Source organism: Thecamonas trahens (assembly GCF_000142905.1).
Source record: "Thecamonas trahens ATCC 50062 unplaced genomic scaffold supercont1.30, whole genome shotgun sequence".
In the NCBI taxonomy this organism is placed as follows: Eukaryota; order Apusomonadida; family Apusomonadidae; genus Thecamonas; species Thecamonas trahens.
Genome location: NW_013657650.1, coordinates 131,388 through 149,207, shown reverse-complemented (window position 1 = coordinate 149,207; position 17,820 = coordinate 131,388). Strand labels below are relative to the sequence as shown.

Genomic DNA, 17,820 nt, shown 5'->3' with positions numbered 1-17,820 from the left:
CGGCGCGGCGAGATGAGGGCCGAGGTCTCGGTGGCAATGAGCCGGCCGCCCTCGCCCATGTCGGCGCCGTCAAACACATCGGGTTCAAAGGTGCGGGCCGAGTCAGAGTCGGTGCCAGTAGCAAGAGGAGCATTGGGCGCAAGGAGAAAGTGGCGCGGCGAGGGCGCAGCCGACGAGCCGGGGCCCGAGTTGGGCGCCGACGGCGCGGGTAAGGCCGGGCCAACCATGCCGCGCGAGAGCTCGTACGCAGACATCGTGCGCATGATCGACTGGTTGACCGAGCCGCGTGCCGGGTCGCGGACCGTTCCCACCGAGTACACCACGCCCGAGTCGCGGAGGACCTCGACCGCAGACGCATCGCCGTTGATGTCGACCGACTCGGTCGTTCCATACAGCGGTGCAGTAATGGCGCGCTGATTGCCAGCGAGAGGGTCGCCCGAGGAGTACTGGCGTGGCGAGCCATGGCTCGCACCAACACCGGTGGCCTTGGCCACGATACCGACGGCTCGGCTCGGCACCCCGCCGTGGGCAGCGTCGATGTCGAGCGAGTTGCGGAGGCGGATGTACTCGCGGCGGCGCGAGGTAGTGATGAGTTTGAAAATGGCGAGGGCAACCACAAGAAGACAGAGGCCAGTGATACAGGCAATGACCACAATGTCCAGCGTGCTGACGTCGAATCGCGGCGAACCCGGCCCGCCGGTCGAGCCTGTCGCGCCCGACGTCGTCGCCGTCGCTGTCGCCGTCGCCGTCGTCGTCGCCGTCGCTGTCGCCGTCGCCGTCGTCGTCGCATTGTGTGCTGGTGGTGGCGGGCTCGCAGCCGATGTCGATCCAGACGACGAACTTGTTGCCGTCGCACTTGTCATGTTGGCGAGCACTACCAGTCCTGTCCCGCTCACATGCCCGCCGCTTGTGGCACCACCCGTCGCCGCAAGCACCACACCCGCCTGTGCGAGCAGAGCCACGACCAGCAGCCACCCAGCTGCAGACGCCGGTCGGTGCATGGTGATGGTAGAGGGGGGAGGGGAGAGAGAGAGAGAGAGTGGTGGTGGTGGCGGGGGTGGTGGTGGTGGTGAAGAGTGGTGGTTCAGTACGAGAGAACGGAGCCGAAAGCAGAGTGAGCAGGAGGAGGGGGGAAGGAGGAGCGAGTGTGTGCGTGACTTGGGCGAGGGCGAGGGATCCAACAGCATCAACCACCCCCTTCAGCCTCCCGTCATCCTCCCCCCATGTCCAAACAATTTTTATTCCACCCCCCACCCCCCACCCCCCCATCATGACTACGTGTGCGAGTGCTGTTGGTGAGTCACCACCACCGCTCGCCCACGCGCACGGCTTGGCAGCTGGAACGGCACCCAACTCACAGCGAGGAGTGGTGTGGGGCAGCAATGGCGGCAGCAGCGAGCAGTGTGCTGAGCCGGGCAGGGATGCGTGCGGTTGCTGCGCGAGCGCTGCGAGTGCCCAAAGAGCGGCCGTTTGCCTTTGGTATGGTGTTTTCCGGCTGCAAGACCTCGTTTGCTGACGGCCTGATCCAAAAGGTGGTGGAGAAGAGGGAGACGATGGACTGGAGGCGGAACGCCTCGTTTGCGCTCTTTGGCTTTGTCTATCTCGGAGCCATCCAGTACGCGCTGTACGTGCCGGTCTTCCAGCGGATCTTCCCGTACACCACCCAGTGGCTGGCCAAGCCCATCCGGGCCCGGCTCAAGGACACCCGCGGGTTGCGGACCATGCTCGCCCAGGTCGGCCTGGATCAGTGTGTCCACCATCCGCTGATGTACTTTCCAGCCTTCTATGGGACCAAGGTGTTGGTCAACGGCGGGTCGGTGGCCCAGGCTCGGGCCGAGTACGTGGGCAACCTGCCGAGCGACATGGTTGCGCTGTGGAAGATCTGGGTCCCAGCCACCATCATCAACTTTACCGTCTCGCCGCTCTGGTTCCGCATCCCGTTTGTGGCGTGCACCTCACTGGTGTGGACATGCATTCTCTCGGCCATGCGCGGGGCCATGGAGGCCGAGTCACTTGTCGACGATGACGCCGATTTTCTGGGCAACCAGGGTCGGGCGCTGCAGGACTCGATCCGGCTCTTCCAGTATGATTCGGTCCACAACATGCGGGTGGTCATTTCAGCCGTCGGCCCAGGCGCCGACGTCTCGTTCCTCCCGCGCATTGCTGGCATGGTCCATGATTTTGGCGGCAACTGCTACGAGTCCAAGATGATCCAGCTCGGCGGCGAGGCTGCGTACATCATGATGGTGGCCGTCGATCGCGGCCACTACGACGAGCTGCGCGAGGCGCTCCTCGCCTCGGGCCTCAACGTCGTCGTGCGTGTGCCTGAGAGCGAGTGGCCGGCTGAGGCTGCAGGCTCGACCGAGTCGGACGCGTCGGATCCCGAGACAACCGCGGATGTCTCGCAATTTATAGAGCGCATCGACGCGTTGCCGAGCACCGCACCACTACCCGGCGCAGCCATCCGGCGCGCCTTCTTCTCGCTGTACGGGCCAGACCGTCCGGGCCTTGTCCGCGACCTGGCGCAGTTCTTTGCCAAGCACGCCCTTGCCATCGACGATATGGACACCGCCCACGCCTCGACGTCTTACGGCGAGAAGTTCACCATGCGTGGCCAGGTCTCGCTCACGGCCACTGAGGCCCAGCTCGCCGACCTCTACTCTGACCTTGTCAAGCTCCGCGCCGAGCTCTCGCAGTACGACATTGTGCTCCGCTTTGACGAGCCCGAGCCGTAGCGCCAGCAGCCGGTTCTCGCCTCCCCCAACTGCCCCAATTGCAGCTCCAACAAAGGCAGGGTCGCCGTTGGGGGCACCGGCCACAGTAGCTGACTCGCTGTGACCAGTGGTGGACCACACGTGGACGCGATCTGACTACAATTTGACACGTGATAGCGTTTGCGCCAATTACCGCGGCCAAGACGTTCGGTGCCATGGCTCGTTCGTCACACGGCTCTCACCCCCCCACCCCCCCCTCACCCCTACCACCTGGCGGCGACAATGAATGTGGAGGGGGCGCTGGCCTTTGCACGACTCTCACCATTCCCTGTGGCCCTTGTTCCGGTGCCGCCGGACGAGACTCCGCCCGAAAGCCCATGGCTCACCGGCACGGGCTTGTCTGCCGAAGCGGTGGCGACCTGCGGCTCTGACCTGGTTGTGGCGAACACGGCCATGATTGACCTGCTCGCCGCTGCCGAGTGGGATGTCAACGCAGGCGACATCCAAGAAGCTTGCAGGAAGACTGGCGAGTCACAGTTTGCGATCGAGAGTCACAAGGGCCAGCTCGAGTTTAGACTTGATGCGTGCGTGGACGAGCCCCGGCTGGTGGTGGTCGTCGGCGAGAGCCGGGCGGTCGACATTGTTCGCGGCCCGCTCCACCAGTTTTTGAGCAGTCGCTCGACATGCTCTGCCTCATCAACTACCGCGGATGTCTGGAGATCATCAACCCGATGTGGACCGAGGTGCTGGGATGGAGCGAGGAGGAGCTAAAGGCCATTCCGCTTGTGGAGCGCAACCACCCTGACGACAAAGCGCAGACGATGGCCATGGTTCGCAAGGTTAACCAGGGCGGCGTCAAGCTCGTCACCTTTACCAATCGCATCATGGCCAAGGATGGGACGTACAAGAAACTGCTGTGGTCGATCTCGTCCGATCACAACTACAAGTACTGCGTGGCGCGCGACATCACCGAGATGGCCGAGCGCGAGGCTGCGCTGGCGGCGTCGGAACACAAGCTCCGTGAAGTTCTCTCAGCCTCGGGTGATGCCTACCTCGAGTGCGCCGAGGACGGTATCGTCCTAAGCTGCAACATGGCTACGCTCCGCCAGCTCGGTCGGACCGAGTCTGTAGACCTGGTTGGCTCGCCACTGGCCGGCCTTGTCCCCTCGCTCGACTCACTGTGGTCTCAAGTCACGGCCCGGCTCGAGGCACTCGACGGCGGAGAGCTGCCCTCGGACGACGATGAAGACACTTTGCCAGAATCGTCGTTTGACTTTCGGACGAGATTGCGCTGCGGATCGAGACGCTTGCTTCGGCGGATGTGCATGAGAAGCCGAAAGCCGCACCCAAGGGCATAAGCATGCAGCTCCAGCGAAGTGACTCGGACTCACGGCTGGCAGATGGCCGTCGATTGGCTGTGGTGGTCCGCAACGCGCGGGCATGCTACGATGGACGGACCCTGGTGCCTGTCGACGTTGTTGTGGAACGCAAGATGGATGCCAATGGGTGTCCACGGTTTACCACGACGTTGGTGGATGTGTCAGAGCGGATGCGGGCGTCGCTGGAGGCTGCAGCCCGGCGCGAGATGGAGAAGCGAGTCATGGCCAAGGCGCAGTTTCTCGCCAACATCTCGCACGAGCTCCGAACGCCGCTCAACGGGGTGCTCGGCATGACGTCGGCGATGCAGTCGACTGCGCTTACGACGGTCCAGCGTGAGAACATGACGGTGATTGACAAGTCTGCGCGCGCCCTGCTCTCACTCCTCGACGACCTGCTCACGTTTGCACAGGCCGACTCGGGCAATCTCGCGCTGCACTACCAGATTTTCTCGATCCAGGCGCTGCTTGACGACATGGAGATTATGCTCTCGAATGCCCTTGTGGCGGCGGGCAAAGATGCGGTATCCATCGCGCGGGTGAGCGCGGACCTCGAGCTGCCGCCTTTGTGTGTTGGCGACTCGCGACGGATCCGGCAAGTCTTCATGAACCTCATCTCGAACGCGGTCAAGTTTACCGAGCGCGGCCAAATTCGGCTTGCGGTGCGAGTGAAGCCGGCCGGTGACGGTGTCAAACTGCCTGGGGCAGTGCCTTGCAACGACGCCGCGCATCTCTTTGACTCTGAGCCTGACGACGATGATGCACCGGCGACTACCAGCGAGGCTGACGTTCCGTGGGCGGCGGTGCTGCCTGTGGAGATTGCGGTGACCGTGGCCGATTCTGGAATCGGGATGAGCAGTGAGCTCGTGAAGCGAGTCTTTGCTCCGTTTGAGCAGGCCGATGGCAGCATCAGGCGCAAGCACGGCGGTGCTGGGCTTGGCCTAGTGGTTGTCAAGGAGGTGACCCGGCTCTGTGGCGGAGATGTGAGTGTTGACTCTGCACCGGGCCTTGGGTCGGCGTTCCGCGCCACGTTTGTGTTTGGTGCGGTGCAAGATACGGCAGCGCAACACGCGCGCGTGCTTGGAGATGTGCGGCCGCTGCAGGAGGCGTCGATTCTGGTGGTGGGGGCAAATGCCAAACGGGCGGCGTGGCTAGCCCAACACTTTCAAGAGGCACCAGTCCGGGCGACCGACGTGGTGAGATTGGCAGACCCTTTCGACGCGTTGGTCGAAATCCGCGACGCCGCTTCATTTGGCGATCCATATAGTCTCGTCATCCTCGATCCGGATGAGACCATTTTGGATGCGTGGGCTGTCCTGCACTCGCTGGGGCGGTACAACCCAAGTCCGCTCGCACTCGGAACGCGGTTCATTGTGATTGGCGAAAGCGAGGCAGGCAATGCTGCAAGTGCTACTGAGAGTGGGCTGAAGAGCACGGTGGCAACGGTGGCATCGGACGTCGGGCGGCTGCGAGTCCTGCAGGCCGCGCTTGCAGTGCTCGACGGTGTACCGGCCCATGCTCACAGCGTCAGCAAGAAACGGCAGCGGGCGAGGCATCGCGTACGACACTTGTCGTACTCGCGCGAGTTGTCGCTCGGAGATCAGTCGACTGTGTCAACGTCACAGTCAGCGTCAGCGACACTAAGCCGATCCGAACTTGATGCCGTCATTTCGTGGCCTTCCCATCGGAGCGTGCTAGACGCGTGTGGCGACGGCGGCCTGGCAGCCTCGGTCTCGGTGGTATGCGTCAGCGATAAGGTTGGTCTAGTGGCGACACTCGCCGCTATGGGTGTGACGCAAGTCGTGACATGCCGAAGCGGGGCGCAGATGATGCTGGCATTGGGGCGGGCGCGGGCACAACACCAGCTGCCGCATCTGGTGATGATCGATGGCTCGCACGGGAGCAACGGGCTCCCGCAACTGGCACACACGGCACGAACAGCGCTCGGCAACCCAGATGGTATCACCCTGGCTGCGGTGGTTGATGACTACGACGTGTTCGGCAATGTTGATGGCTTTGACGAGGTTCTGGCACCGCCTGTGGACCGCGACGATCTGATGGACGCGGCATGTCGGGCGCTGGTGCGAGCGAAGGTGGCCGAGGTCGAACACATGCTCCAGTTCTCGCAGCTTCCTGGCGGCAAGCTTCAGGTGCTAGTTGTGGATGACATCGAGGTGAACCGAATGGTTCTCTCCGCACTGCTCGCGAACATGTCAGCCGAGGTTGCCGAGGCGTGCGACGGCGACGAGATGCTGAGCCAGCTGAACGCCGACTGCCACGCGGTTGACCTTGTTCTCCTCGACTGCCACATGCCTGTCAAGGACGGCTATGCAGCGGCAGCAGAGCTCCGCATGCTTGAGTGCGATGGCGAGTGCGACAGGCGGCTGCCGATCTCTGCGGTGACGGCAGACACGGGAGCCGAGAAAGAGGCGCTGCGGTCTGGAATGGACCTCTGCCTCTTCAAGCCGATTTCCCGCGCGGCAATCCAGGCTGCGGTAGCGCTGCTGGTGGAGCGGGCGCTGCCGCGCGATGCGCTGAACCCCCCGACGCTGCCGCCTCCCCTCCGTGATCAAATCGCGGGAGCGCAGCCGTCATTGGGCGACGTGGCCCGTGCCGATCTCGATGTGATGGTGGCCGGCCTTGTCCTCTGCGGCCGGCCTCGGGCGGCGTGTGCACTCAAGCTCTCTTGGGACGTGGCGCAAGAGTCGACACGAAGCGGGCTGATAGATGGACTGTGCCGGCTAGTTGACGATGTCATCAATGAATGAGCCGACGGGCAAGATTGCTCGCAGTCAGGCCTCTTTCTTTCTTTGACGACACACACACACACACACACACACGCACACACACACACACACACACACAGCAGGTAGGGATTGAACATGGAGCCAAGACCGGACTCGACGACACCACGGGCAGTGGTGTACTTTGCGGCGACGCGGCCGCCGTTTTTGCTGGCGGCTGCGGTGCCGGTGGCGCTGGGCTTGGCAGCGGTGGCAGCCGACGGCGCGGCAGTGTATGCGGTGCGGGCATTGGCAACGGCGATCGGAGCGGTACTCGCACTTGCGGGAGCAAACATCCTCAACGATTACTACGATGCCGAGAGCGGGACGGATGAGATTAACACCGGGCGAATCTTCCCGTTCACCGGCGGCTCGCGGTTCATCCAGAACAAGGTCATTGCCAAGGAGAACATGCTGAAGTTCGGCCTGGCGCTGCTGGCGGCGACGGCTGCAATCGGTCTGGCGCTGACGGCGGTGGCCGGGGTCGGACTGGTGGGCATCGGCGTGCTGGGCCTTGTTATTGCATGGGGCTACACGGCGCCGCCGCTCAATCTGGCGGCACGCGGGCTCGGCGAGGCTGCGGTGGCGGCCTCGTTCGGCCTCCTCATCCCGGTCGGTACCTACTATGCACAGACGTCGGGATGGAGCACGAGCCCGCTAGTGATCGGCACGCCGTATGCGCTCCTCGTCTCGAACTTGCTGGTCATCAACATGTTTCCTGACGCCAAGGCCGACGCCGCTGTGGGCAAGCGGACGTCTGTGGTGCGGCTTGGCCCCGCGCGGGCCTCGTACCTCTACGTCGGCTCGACCTCTGCTGCGCTGTGCTGGCTCTGGGCCACGATGCCGGAGGAGATGGGCGCAACCGGACAGATGCTAGCCGGCCTCCCGCTCGCCCTCTCCCTCCGCGCCGGACTCGACGTCGTTGCCTTTGCCGATGAGCCGTCCAAGCTCGCGCGGGCCATCCCGCTCACCATCGCCGCTGCACTTCTCCACGGCACGCTGTATGCCGTTGCGCTTGTGTGGTTTTGATTGAAGATTCATGAAGAAGGCATAAAAGGCCGAGACATGAAGGAAGGGGGGGGCGGGGAGTGCTGGGCCGATGGCTGCGGGGCGCGTCACCGCCGCAGCAGTATGTCCTGATCCGGATCGGGACGGCACCACCTCACCACCTCACACGCCCCCCCCCCCTCTCACCCACTACCACCACCTCTACTTCGAGGGCACCGGTATAAAAGGGCTTTGTGTCAGGGATGCAGAGGGTGCGTGGGATGGCGGTCCACTGGGGCGAGCGGGCGAGGCAGCGGCAGGCGGTGGTCAATGCCTTCTGGGCGGCGGTGTGGCGGTTCGGCTACGGCCCTGTGGAGGGCCCGCTTGTCGAGCCAGCAGGTACCTTTACGGCTTCGCTCGGAGACAGCTCGGACATTGTGCAGAAAGAGATGTTTGAACTTGCTGGGGCAAGGGCTAGCGAGGCGAGTGCTGGGCGCGATGGTGGGCAGAAGCTCGTACTGCGTCCCGAGGGCACAGCGGGCCTGGTGCGCGAGGTGGTGGCCTCCACCTTTGGCGCGGCGAGTACTATCGGGCCGACAGCGCCGCTGCGGCTGGCGTATGCAGGGCCGATGTTTCGCCGCGAGCGGCCGCAGCGCGGGCGGGAGCGCCAGTTCACCCAGCTCGGCATCGAGGTCTTTGGCCTCGGAAAGGAGGTGCAGGACGGCGGGGCATACGCTAGTGTGCAGGGGGAGTTGGAGGCGCTCGAAGCTGCGTCGGGCTTCCTCGCCGACATCGGGCTCCAGTCTGGCAGCGACTACCAGCTCCGGATCAACAGCCTTGGGACGAGCGCGTGCCAGGGAGCGTACGCCGAGGTGTTGCGCGAGTACTTTAACTCAGCGGCGGCCGACGGTGGACTTTCGGGTGAGTCTGTGGCGCGTCTGGAGCGCGGTGCACCGCTGCGCATCCTCGACTCGAAGCATCCGGCAGACGCCGCCGCTGTGGCCGGCGCGCCGACGCTACTTGGCTCGGGGCTGCTGAGTTCTGCGGCCGAGGCGCGGTTCCATGCGCTCTGCGACGGTCTCGCAGCCGCTGGCATCGACTACGTCGTCGACGAGACGCTCGTCCGCGGCCTCGACTACTACACCGAGACCGTGTTTGAAGTTGTGGGCTCGGCAACCTCACTCGGCGCGTCGCAGGCGACGCTGCTCGCCGGTGGGCGCTACGGCGAGCTTGCAACTGTCATGGGTGGGCCGGCGAGCCTACCCGGCCTCGGCTGGGCCGCCGGCCTCGAGCGGCTTGTCCTCGCGCTCGACGAGACCCATGGGAGCGAAGGATGGGGCCCCGGCGCGGCCCGACCAGTGGCGGTCATTTCGACCAGCGGTGATGCGGTGGCGAGTGCGACGGACATCGCGCGCGAGCTGCGGGTGTCGGCTCATTGTTCATCTCTGCCTGTAGTCCACGACTATGACGGCGTAGTCAAGCCGCTCTCCTCCTCGGCCGTCTCGAAGCGGCTCCGCCGGGCCGCCAAGGCCGGCGCTCGTCTTGTAGTCCTCGTTTATTCTCCGGATCGGATCGTTGTGCGCGACCTAGATGCTGCCTCGCAAGTCGAAGTTGCACGCGATGGCGTTGTTGCCGCCGTGGCCGAACTAACAGCGTCATGACCCGGTACAAAGCTGGAATAATTTGCTCAGTTTGATATTGACCCAATCTCGAACGTTCTCTGATACTTTGTGTCCCTGTCACCCGCTCCTCTCAGCAAGCAGGCGGCAGAGGGCAAGTCACTTGACGCCTGTAACTCCACACCTTCCTCCCCCCCCCCCCCCAAACACACCGCCACACCCGCTGTACTTGTCGAGTTCGAAGCATACCCCACATGTGGCTCGGTTGTGTGACTCTGCTGGGAGCTGTCGTCATGGTGGCGCTCCTGCCATCGGCCGTTCCCGCAGACGTCGCTGGTGCGGCCCAGAGCCGAAACCCCCGGCAAGCGGTTGAGGCGAGCGCCGTTCTAGTGGGGACGACCTCGATGGGAGAGTTTATTCGATTCGGTGCGCGAAGCATGGCAGCCGGTGTGTTACGGACCCGCAAGCGTGACTGGGACGTGGCGGTGACCGAGTCGTCGCCTCGCGATGCCATGCATGCGCTCATGGCGTCAATCCCCCATCGGGGCTTGACAGCAAAGGCGGTACGGTGGAGGAGTTGTCAGGCGCTGTGGCGCTTGAGATTGTCGATCCGGGCGCATACTTGGGAGAGCAATGTCCACAAGAGCTACTGGCGCAGGGCAGGCAGTGCGAGACGTATGTGGCAGCAGCGCCGGTGGTCATCTCGTACCTGGTGCCTGTGGTCCATCTCCCGGGCCTCATGCATGACTTTGCGCTCACACCGCAACTGCTTGTTTGGATTTGGGAAGGTCGCATCACACGATGGAACGATCCGAGAATAGTGGCGGCCAATCCTGGTGTTACACTACCGAACGCCACAGTTGCGATTGTGGCGCACGGCGACGCCGGTGTCGATGTGGTCGTGGCGCGGCTGCAGACACGGCTGGGGTCGTCTATGGACGAGCCAGCGGTGGGAGAGGGAATGCGGATTGCCGTGGCATCGATGGACGAGGCCATGACGCGAGTGATGGCAACAGTGCACACGCTGACAGTTGTAACATCGGAGACTGCGGTTCGGTTCACCGGCTCGGTTACGGTGGCCCGGATGCTGCCGATGCACGGGGCCGCGATTGCCGTCTCGCGCCACACTGTCGAGGTGGGGGCCAACGGCATGGACATTAGCAATCTTGCGGCACTGGCCTCGGGTGTCACAGACGGATGGCCGCTGGTCTATGCCGAATGGCTGATGATCCCTCGCGACCTTAGCGACGTGAGTCACGCGCGATGCGAGGCGATTAAGAGCACGGTCGCCGGGGCGATGCACCTTGTCTCGTCGCGATTTGTTCAGGCGCATGCATGGGATCACGGCCATGTCCCGCTCCCACCGTCGATTGTCGAGTATGCGCTGGCGTCGCTCGAGTCCATCAAGTGCGGAGGCACCTTTGCCGCTCCGTCTGTTGGCTCGGTACGTGGATCTGGTAAGACCGTTGCAGCACCGCTGTATCTCTCGACGATGGCCCTGTTTAACGAGCTCAAGGGGCGCCAGCTACGTTACCAGAGCCACGGCTTGGGCATGGCCGACGTAGTTGGTGGCATCTCGGTCTTTGGCGGCGTCGACGTGGTGACCGAGACGGATGCACAAGCCCTGGACCAGGTTGTGGTCGTTCCCGCCGCCGGCATCAGCATTGCACTGCCGTACACGTTGGAGCTCGGGCCGGGCGCGCCGCAAGTTGTACCGCACCTACAGCTCGACGGCACGCTGCTCGCAAACCTCTTTCTTGGCAGAGTGACGCGGTGGGACGATGCCGCGATTTCATTGCTCAACCCAGGACTCGCCGGGCACCTGCCCAACGCCACGATTTGCTTGGCGGTGCTCGACACAAGCTCGGGGACAACGTACACCCTGACGTCTGCCCTTTCGGCGCTTTCGCCCGAGTTTGGTAACCGGGTTGGCGCGGTGGCGTACGTGGCGCCGGGGCTGTGGCCGGCGGAGGACCGCGGCGGTTGCGTGGTTCGGTACGGGTCGGAAGCGGACCTTGCCAGCGGCATTGCCAACTCGCAGAATATGATCGGGGCCAGTGACTATGCCCACGTCCGGACTCACAATCTTGTGACGGCGCGGATGTTCAATGCGGCGGGGCGAGTTGTGGAGCCCGGGGTTGCCAACGTGGTGTCGGCGATGCGCGAGGCCGACAAGCAGGCGGCAGTCAGTGAGCCGCATTCTCTCGTGAGGAGACTCGTCAACATGGGAGGCGAGCAGACGTGGCCGATCTGCACGTATGTGTATTTTACAGTGCAGCTAGCATCGTCGGGCGAGTGCAGCGGGGTACATGTCTTTGCAGAGTTTTACTCATGGCTGCTGACCTCGGAGGATGCGCCGCTTGCGATGGCGCGGGCAGCTGTGGCCCCGCTTCCGAACACGACGGTTGCGGACGCGCTTGCCTTGCTCGGAACGGCCACATGCAATGGCGTGCCTGTGTTTGGTGGCTGTTTCGGAAAAGAGTGCCGTGTGGCGCCGAGTTTATCGCCAACGGGGCTGGTCGTGCTCTACGTGGTGCTTGGCGCTACTGGTGTGATCTGCTGTGTTGCGGCGATTGGGATGGTATGGCACTGTCGAGCGCGCGACGTTGTGTTCAAGCTGGACGTGGCCAAGGAAGTTGCCATCGAGCTTGACGAGCTTGAGGTGTGCAGCGCAGTTGGAGCCGGCTCGTTCGGAACGGTGTACTTGGTGAAGTGGCGCGGCGCGCCAATGGCGGTGAAGCATGTGCACGATCTCGACAAGGACGCGACGCGGCTGAACGCGTTTGTGAGCGAGGCAAAGATGTTGATGCAGCTGCGGCATCCGTACATTGTGCTGTTCATGGGCATTGTGGTGGAGCCTGCTGGACTTGTGACCGAGTACATGCCGAACGGATCGCTCTACTCTGCGCTGCACAACTTTGAGTATGCGCTCGGCCGCGACCTGGTGCTCTGGTGGGCGCACTGCATTGCGCTCGGGCTCGATTTTCTACACTCTGCGGGAGTGGTCCATCGCGACATGAAGTCGCTGAACGTGCTCCTCGACGCTGGGTGGGTGCCAAAGATCTGTGACTTTGGCCTCTCTGCGGTCATTTCGCCCAAGTCTACAATGGCAAGGAACGGGGACAAGAAGCGAGGCGTGGATCGAGCGCGGTCGACGCGGCGAGGGCTGTTCGAGTCACCTTCGTTGGCAGTCTCAGACAAGGGCGACGGGCTGGACAAGACGTTGGCCTCGTCTGATCCGTTTGAGGCGCGCATCGTGACACAGGTGGGCTCCGGTGGTTTCAACACGCAGTCTATTCGGAAGCGGTTTGCGCTCCGCAAGCGCGGTGCTGGAGCGAACAAAAACCTGGGCTCACTGCTGTGGACCGCGCCCGAGGTGCTGGACGACGGTGTCGCGGCGGCGAGTAGTGCAAGCGATGTGTACGCGTTTGCAGTGACGCTGTGGGAACTGCTCTCACGATGCGATCCGTACTCGGGGCGGAATCCTGTGTCCGTGGCACTGGAGGTGTCTGTTGGGCTGGCGCGGCCGATTTTGTCGGTCATTCCGGGCTGGGCGCACGAGTATGTGCCGCTGCTTACGGACGGGTGGCATCAGGACGCTAGCGAGCGGCCGACCATGGCCGAGATTGCGCAGCAGCTGGCGAGCAAGTACTCGCTGAGTGAGGTGGTGACGCCGTCTGTGGCAGCGCTGCCGTCGGGCCATGTGGTGCTCGCGCGGGCATCGCTGGTCAACGGGGCGGCGCTCCTTTTTGAGGCGCCTAAGGTTGCGGAGACGATCCTGGGCCAGTTCCACAATGCAATGCGCCAGGCAGCAACGATGGCGTCTGCGCACATGCTGGAGACAACCCTGACCGACGTGCTGATTGCGTTCAAGGTGGCGTCGCAGGTGGCGGTCTTTGCGCAGTACTTTCTCACCGAGTCCGAGTCTGAGCTCCTGGAGGCGACGAGGCTGGTTGTGGCGCAAGGCTCGATTGTCTCGCGCGTGGTGCGGGGCCAGGGGGTGATGGATAAGCAGCTGGTGTTCTCCGGCTCGGCGGTGGAGCGACTTGTACATGGGCTGCGGAGCAAGGCGGCGCTCCGGGGAGAACCAGGCTTGTATGTGACACCAAGCGTTGTCAAGGAGCTCGGGGGGTGATCCGGGCCGATCGCAGCTGTGAGGTGACGCTTGCAAAGGTTGGGTCGAGCGGTATGGCACGGATTGTGACCGTAGATGCGCTGGCGTCAGTGTCGTCGACAGCAATGCAGAGCGCGCCCGAGCAGCGGAACATGGATATGTCCAAGGCTGTGCCGCAGCGTGCGATGCGACACTCGCTGACGGTGAGGAGAGAGCACAAGAGTCGCGCGGCGTCGATGTCGTCGGCGGAGCTACTGAGCCTGTCATCGTCGTCATCGTCAGGTTCACTACCGGCCTCGGGCGGATTAGGCGCTTCGCTGCCCGGCGGCGGCAGCGGCAACAGGGAGTATGGCAGTATTCCGACGATTGATTCCAGCGCAACGCCGCCCTTGCTTCCGCCGGCGGCGAATTTGGAACTGGTGGGAATATCAATGCCTGTCGGCTCGTCAGGTTCGGGCACTGGGTCTGCTGGGGTCGAGCAGTTTACGGAGAAAGTGGGAATGATGATGTCGAACGAGTCGCAGGGGGTGCTGATGTCTGTCCCGCAAGCCCGGGCGATGATCCAGCGCGGAATGCACATCGGAAGCGGGTCGTTTACGCGTGTTCTGGTCTCAGACCTCAACGGGCGGCGGGTGTTGGTCAAGGTGCTGATGGAGCAGTCGCCGTCGCAGGAATCGCTCATTACACTGGCCTGCGGGCTGGCGGAGGTGATGCGGACGTCGCAGCTTGCTGCAGTCGGCTCTGTGGTAGCGCCGGTGGCGATCTCGTGCCTGCGGCCGTACATTAGTTTTGCAGTCCCGTTCTACGAGCTCGGCTCGCTTGCAGCGGCGATGCAGAACGGGCGGACAGATCCCAAGTTCCTGCGGACTGTGGCGCTGGCGACGGGGCGCGCCGTGGCGGGCCTCCATCGCATCGGAAAGTACCACGGAGCGCTCAAGCCGACGAATGTACTTCTGAGCAACTCAGGCGGCTCGTCTGTGGCGCTCTCTGACGTCGGCCTCACGCGAGTCAAGGTGTCTGTGGCGACAATGACCATGTCGCCGTCGGTGGCCTTCCTCGCGCCCGAGATCCTCACTGGCGGAGTCGAGGGCCCACCGTCGGACGTGTACTCTTTTGGCTCTCTGCTGTATGAAATGCTGACGGGCAAGCCGGCGTTTGAAGGCGAGTCGACCATGCAGGTGGCGCACAAGATTTCCAAGAACGAGCTTCCGGAGACTACCGGCATTGCCTCACATCGACTCTCTCGCCTGCTGGCAGCCTGTTGGCTCACCCGGCCGTCTGATCGGGTGGAGATGTCAACTGCCGTGGAGCTCATTCTCGACACCAGTGAGAGTGACTTTGAGCGTGTGACGGAGGCGTAAAGAAAAAAAGGTGCACGGAAAAATGCAAGTCGGCAGCAAGGCAGTCTGCACTCGACGCTTGGTCCTGCTTGACTTGGAGTGCATCATCTCGCATGACTCGTATGACCTGTGCGGTTGGTCTCGCCCGCGTCGTCCGTGAATCTGCTCTGGTTGCCCTGGCTGTCTTGGTCGTGTTCCTGCTCTTGGCGACAGGTGCCGATGCGGTGACGGACCCGCAGGAGGTGGCTGCACTGGTCGACTTTTACAACGCCACGGGAGGGCCTAGTTGGTCGACGAACAGCGGGTGGTTGAAGGGTGACCCGTGTGGGTAGGTTGTGCAGTTGGTGGGAGGGTGGGGGGAGGGGGGGGAGAGGGGGGAGGGTGGTGGCTGGCTGGCGCACGTGCGGAGGAGAGGGTGACGCTTTTTTTTGGCGGCTTTTTTTTTCAAGCAAGACCGATGAAGCAAGCGACTGATAAGCGGGTGGTTGTCGATGGTGGGGATGCAGGAACCATTGGTTTGGTGTCAAGTGCCACAACCCGGGTGTGGCTGGAGCGGACGGATACGAGCATGTGTATGCGCTGGAAGTTGCGCAGAACAACCTGAAGGGAACAGTGCCGGCGTCGATCGGCAACCTGAAGGATCTGGTGTGGTTTGCGGCCGACATTTTCAACTCGCTGAGCGGGACACTGCCGGCGACAGTTGGATCGTGGACGTCGATGCAGCTGTTCACCATTGCCGGCTCGCAGGGCGGGGCAGGTGACAAGTTCTCGGGTGCGTTCCCAGAAGCGGCGTGCGAGTGGAAAGACGTGATCATCATCCACGCCGGCGACAACGCGTTTACCTCGGCGCCTGGCTGCCTGTGCCAGCTAGAGGGCCTCTCCAACTGCGACTTTTCCGGCAACCCACTCTCGTGCACCGGCTTTGATCGTTGCCTCGAGCAAAAGTGCGGCGCCAAGTGTGTGAGCGAGTGACGACAGCTACAGGCAGTGAATAAGATAGACGTTGTCGGCGGGGCGACGTCGGCGTGGTCGGCGAGAAAGGCCTCGACCTGGGCGGCAAAGTAACCATAGATGGCATCTGGAAGGCTGAAGAGGCCGAGGACGCCGATCATCCACAGCCAGCGGCCGACGCCCCAGCCGGCACGGTAGGCGAGCCAGGCGTCGTCAAAGGTAAACGCAGCGGGATCGACACCAGCAGCGGTGAGAGCCTCCCAGTAGGCACGAACGTAGGCGTGCTCGTGCTCGCGGCGAAGCGCTGGTGGGGCATCAGAAATGACCAGCTGAGTGAGGTCGGCCATCGGATGGGTGGGGCCGACGACAGCCCAGTCAAGGAGGGTCACCTCCCACTCGCCAGAGCCAACGTCGTTGCGGACAAAGACGTTGTGGCCGTGAAAATCGCCGTGGCCAAGGGCAAAAGGCCCGTCGTCAATGAGTTTGGCATATGCGGTGCGGAAGCGATCCCAGGACGAGGCTGCGAGCGAGGCGTCCATGGCAGCGATGAGCCGCGGATAGAGGCCGCTGGCGTCGAGCGGTTCGCGGGCCGAGGCCCAACCGCGGGCAACGTCGGCCATGACATTCTCCCACTTGACGCGACCGGCTTCTGCTTCATCGTCACCGTAGTACGGGGCGCCGCGGAGGTAGGGGACCTTCAGCAGCGAGGCGTCGCGCCAGGTGGCGGCGTGGAGCTTGGCGGCAGCGCGGGCAACGAGGCTGAACAGGTCGCCGAGGTTGTGATCGGCGAGGTAGGCATCGTGGGCTGGCGCGACGCCTGGAGCCGGCATGTCCTTGAACTGATTGCCCATGGCAACGACGGAAAGAAAGGCCGTGTCCGGAGCAAGAAACTCAAGCGCAATCTCGTAGTCCCCGGACTCCATCACGCCGCGGGCGCCGTATACAGCCGGGATGAGGAAGCCGAGTGCCGGGCGGAGCTCGTTGGCGATACCAGCGTAGAACAGAGCCTCGCGGGCCGAGCCGTGCTTGATGGATCCAGCCCGGCCAAACTCGTTGTCGTTGAGCAGCTTGTACGCCACCATGACGTCGCCGATCGAGTCGTCCGACGTAGGTGGCTCGGTACTTTCTTTCCGACTCGTGGAAACCACGTAGGCATGCAGGGCGCCGACAAAGCCACCTGCCAGCTGGGCAGTATGGGTGGCGGTGTGCGGGGTGTGGCTGAGGAAGGGGCCTTCCGTGAGCAGGTCCAGCGGGAGGGCGGGGGTGTCAGTCATGGGTAGCGGAGTGAAGGGTGGGGTACTGGGGGGTGCGGGGGGGGGGAGGGGGGGGGCTCACGGTGATGCGGCTCGACGAGCAGGTGACCGAGGGAGGGAAGGACACACACACACAGGGTGGTGGAGAGTACGTACACGGCAACGTCCTTGGCATCGACCCAGTTGGCAGAGTGGACGTCAAACTGGGCAAAGAGCTGGCGGGCAAACGGCGGTGAGGCGACGTTGAGCTCGTCGACGACGGTGACAAAGTCTTCGCAGGTAACACCCTTGTTACGGAGCTGGATCTTACGCAGCTCCTCCTTGAGGGCAAAGAGGTCCTTTCTCGACACAAGCGCGCTCTTCTGGAGTCGCTTGACTTGCGAGCTGGGCGGAAGCGCCGACGAGTACGTTACTCCCATGCTGGCGGGAGGTGCGACGAGTGCTCCGTCGGTTGTCCGTTGTGATGGCAGACTGTGGTGGGAAGTCAGTTTGAGTGCCGGTGGACAGATTGCGGAAGTAGAGGGGAAAATATTATGTGGGTCACGGCAGAGGAGGGGGGAGGGGGGTTCGAGAGCAGCGCCTTGACAATGTGCTAGCGGTCGGACGGTGAAGCACTCGACTCTGACTGCGACACGGGCTGCTTGCTACCTGCTCACATCAAACGCACCCCCTCCCCCCCCCCC

The 17,820-nt window shown here is 63.4% G+C and overlaps 7 protein-coding genes across 7 annotated transcripts; 6 read left to right on the top strand and 1 right to left on the bottom strand.

Annotated features, from left to right (window-relative positions):
• Positions 1–654: 654 nt before the first annotated feature.
• Positions 655–2,735, top strand: AMSG_06658 (peroxisomal membrane family protein; the record flags this gene model as incomplete). The annotated part of the gene is made up of 2 exons (XM_013901274.1): positions 655–791; positions 1,403–2,735. The coding sequence occupies 2 exons, from the start codon at positions 655–657 to the stop codon at positions 2,733–2,735; spliced, it is 1,470 nt and encodes a 489-aa protein (XP_013756728.1).
• A 172-nt stretch (positions 2,736–2,907) lies between these two features.
• AMSG_06657 (sensor protein) lies at positions 2,908–6,872 on the top strand. The gene has a single exon (XM_013901273.1). It carries the CDS (start codon positions 4,075–4,077, stop codon positions 6,856–6,858), a length of 2,784 nt encoding a protein of 927 aa, XP_013756727.1. The 5' UTR covers positions 2,908–4,074; the 3' UTR covers positions 6,859–6,872.
• Positions 6,873–6,972: 100 nt separating this feature from the next.
• Positions 6,973–7,902, top strand: AMSG_06656 (1,4-dihydroxy-2-naphthoate octaprenyltransferase; the record flags this gene model as incomplete). The annotated part of the gene is made up of 1 exon (XM_013901272.1): positions 6,973–7,902. The coding sequence occupies one exon, from the start codon at positions 6,973–6,975 to the stop codon at positions 7,900–7,902; it is 930 nt and encodes a 309-aa protein (XP_013756726.1).
• Positions 7,903–8,123: 221 nt separating this feature from the next.
• AMSG_06655 (histidyl-tRNA synthetase) lies at positions 8,124–9,572 on the top strand (the record flags this gene model as incomplete). Its single annotated transcript, XM_013901271.1, has 2 exons — positions 8,124–8,136; positions 8,260–9,572. 2 exons carry the CDS (start codon positions 8,124–8,126, stop codon positions 9,519–9,521), a joined length of 1,275 nt encoding a protein of 424 aa, XP_013756725.1. The 3' UTR covers positions 9,522–9,572.
• A 646-nt stretch (positions 9,573–10,218) lies between these two features.
• On the top strand, positions 10,219–13,614 carry AMSG_06654 (TKL protein kinase; the record flags this gene model as incomplete). The annotated part of the gene is made up of 1 exon (XM_013901270.1): positions 10,219–13,614. One exon carries the CDS (start codon positions 10,219–10,221, stop codon positions 13,612–13,614), a length of 3,396 nt encoding a protein of 1,131 aa, XP_013756724.1.
• A 53-nt stretch (positions 13,615–13,667) lies between these two features.
• Positions 13,668–15,905, top strand: AMSG_12002 (uncharacterized protein; the record flags this gene model as incomplete). Its single annotated transcript, XM_013901370.1, has 4 exons — positions 13,668–13,773; positions 14,044–14,919; positions 15,147–15,218; positions 15,487–15,905. The coding sequence occupies 4 exons, from the start codon at positions 13,668–13,670 to the stop codon at positions 15,903–15,905; spliced, it is 1,473 nt and encodes a 490-aa protein (XP_013756824.1).
• AMSG_06651 (uncharacterized protein) lies at positions 15,810–17,570 on the bottom strand. The gene is made up of 3 exons (XM_013901269.1): positions 17,294–17,570; positions 16,000–17,102; positions 15,810–15,976 (listed from the first exon to the last, which is right to left on the bottom strand). The coding sequence occupies exons 1-3, from the start codon at positions 17,554–17,556 to the stop codon at positions 15,912–15,914; spliced, it is 1,431 nt and encodes a 476-aa protein (XP_013756723.1). The 5' UTR covers positions 17,557–17,570; the 3' UTR covers positions 15,810–15,911.
• Between the last annotated feature and the right edge of the window lie 250 nt (positions 17,571–17,820).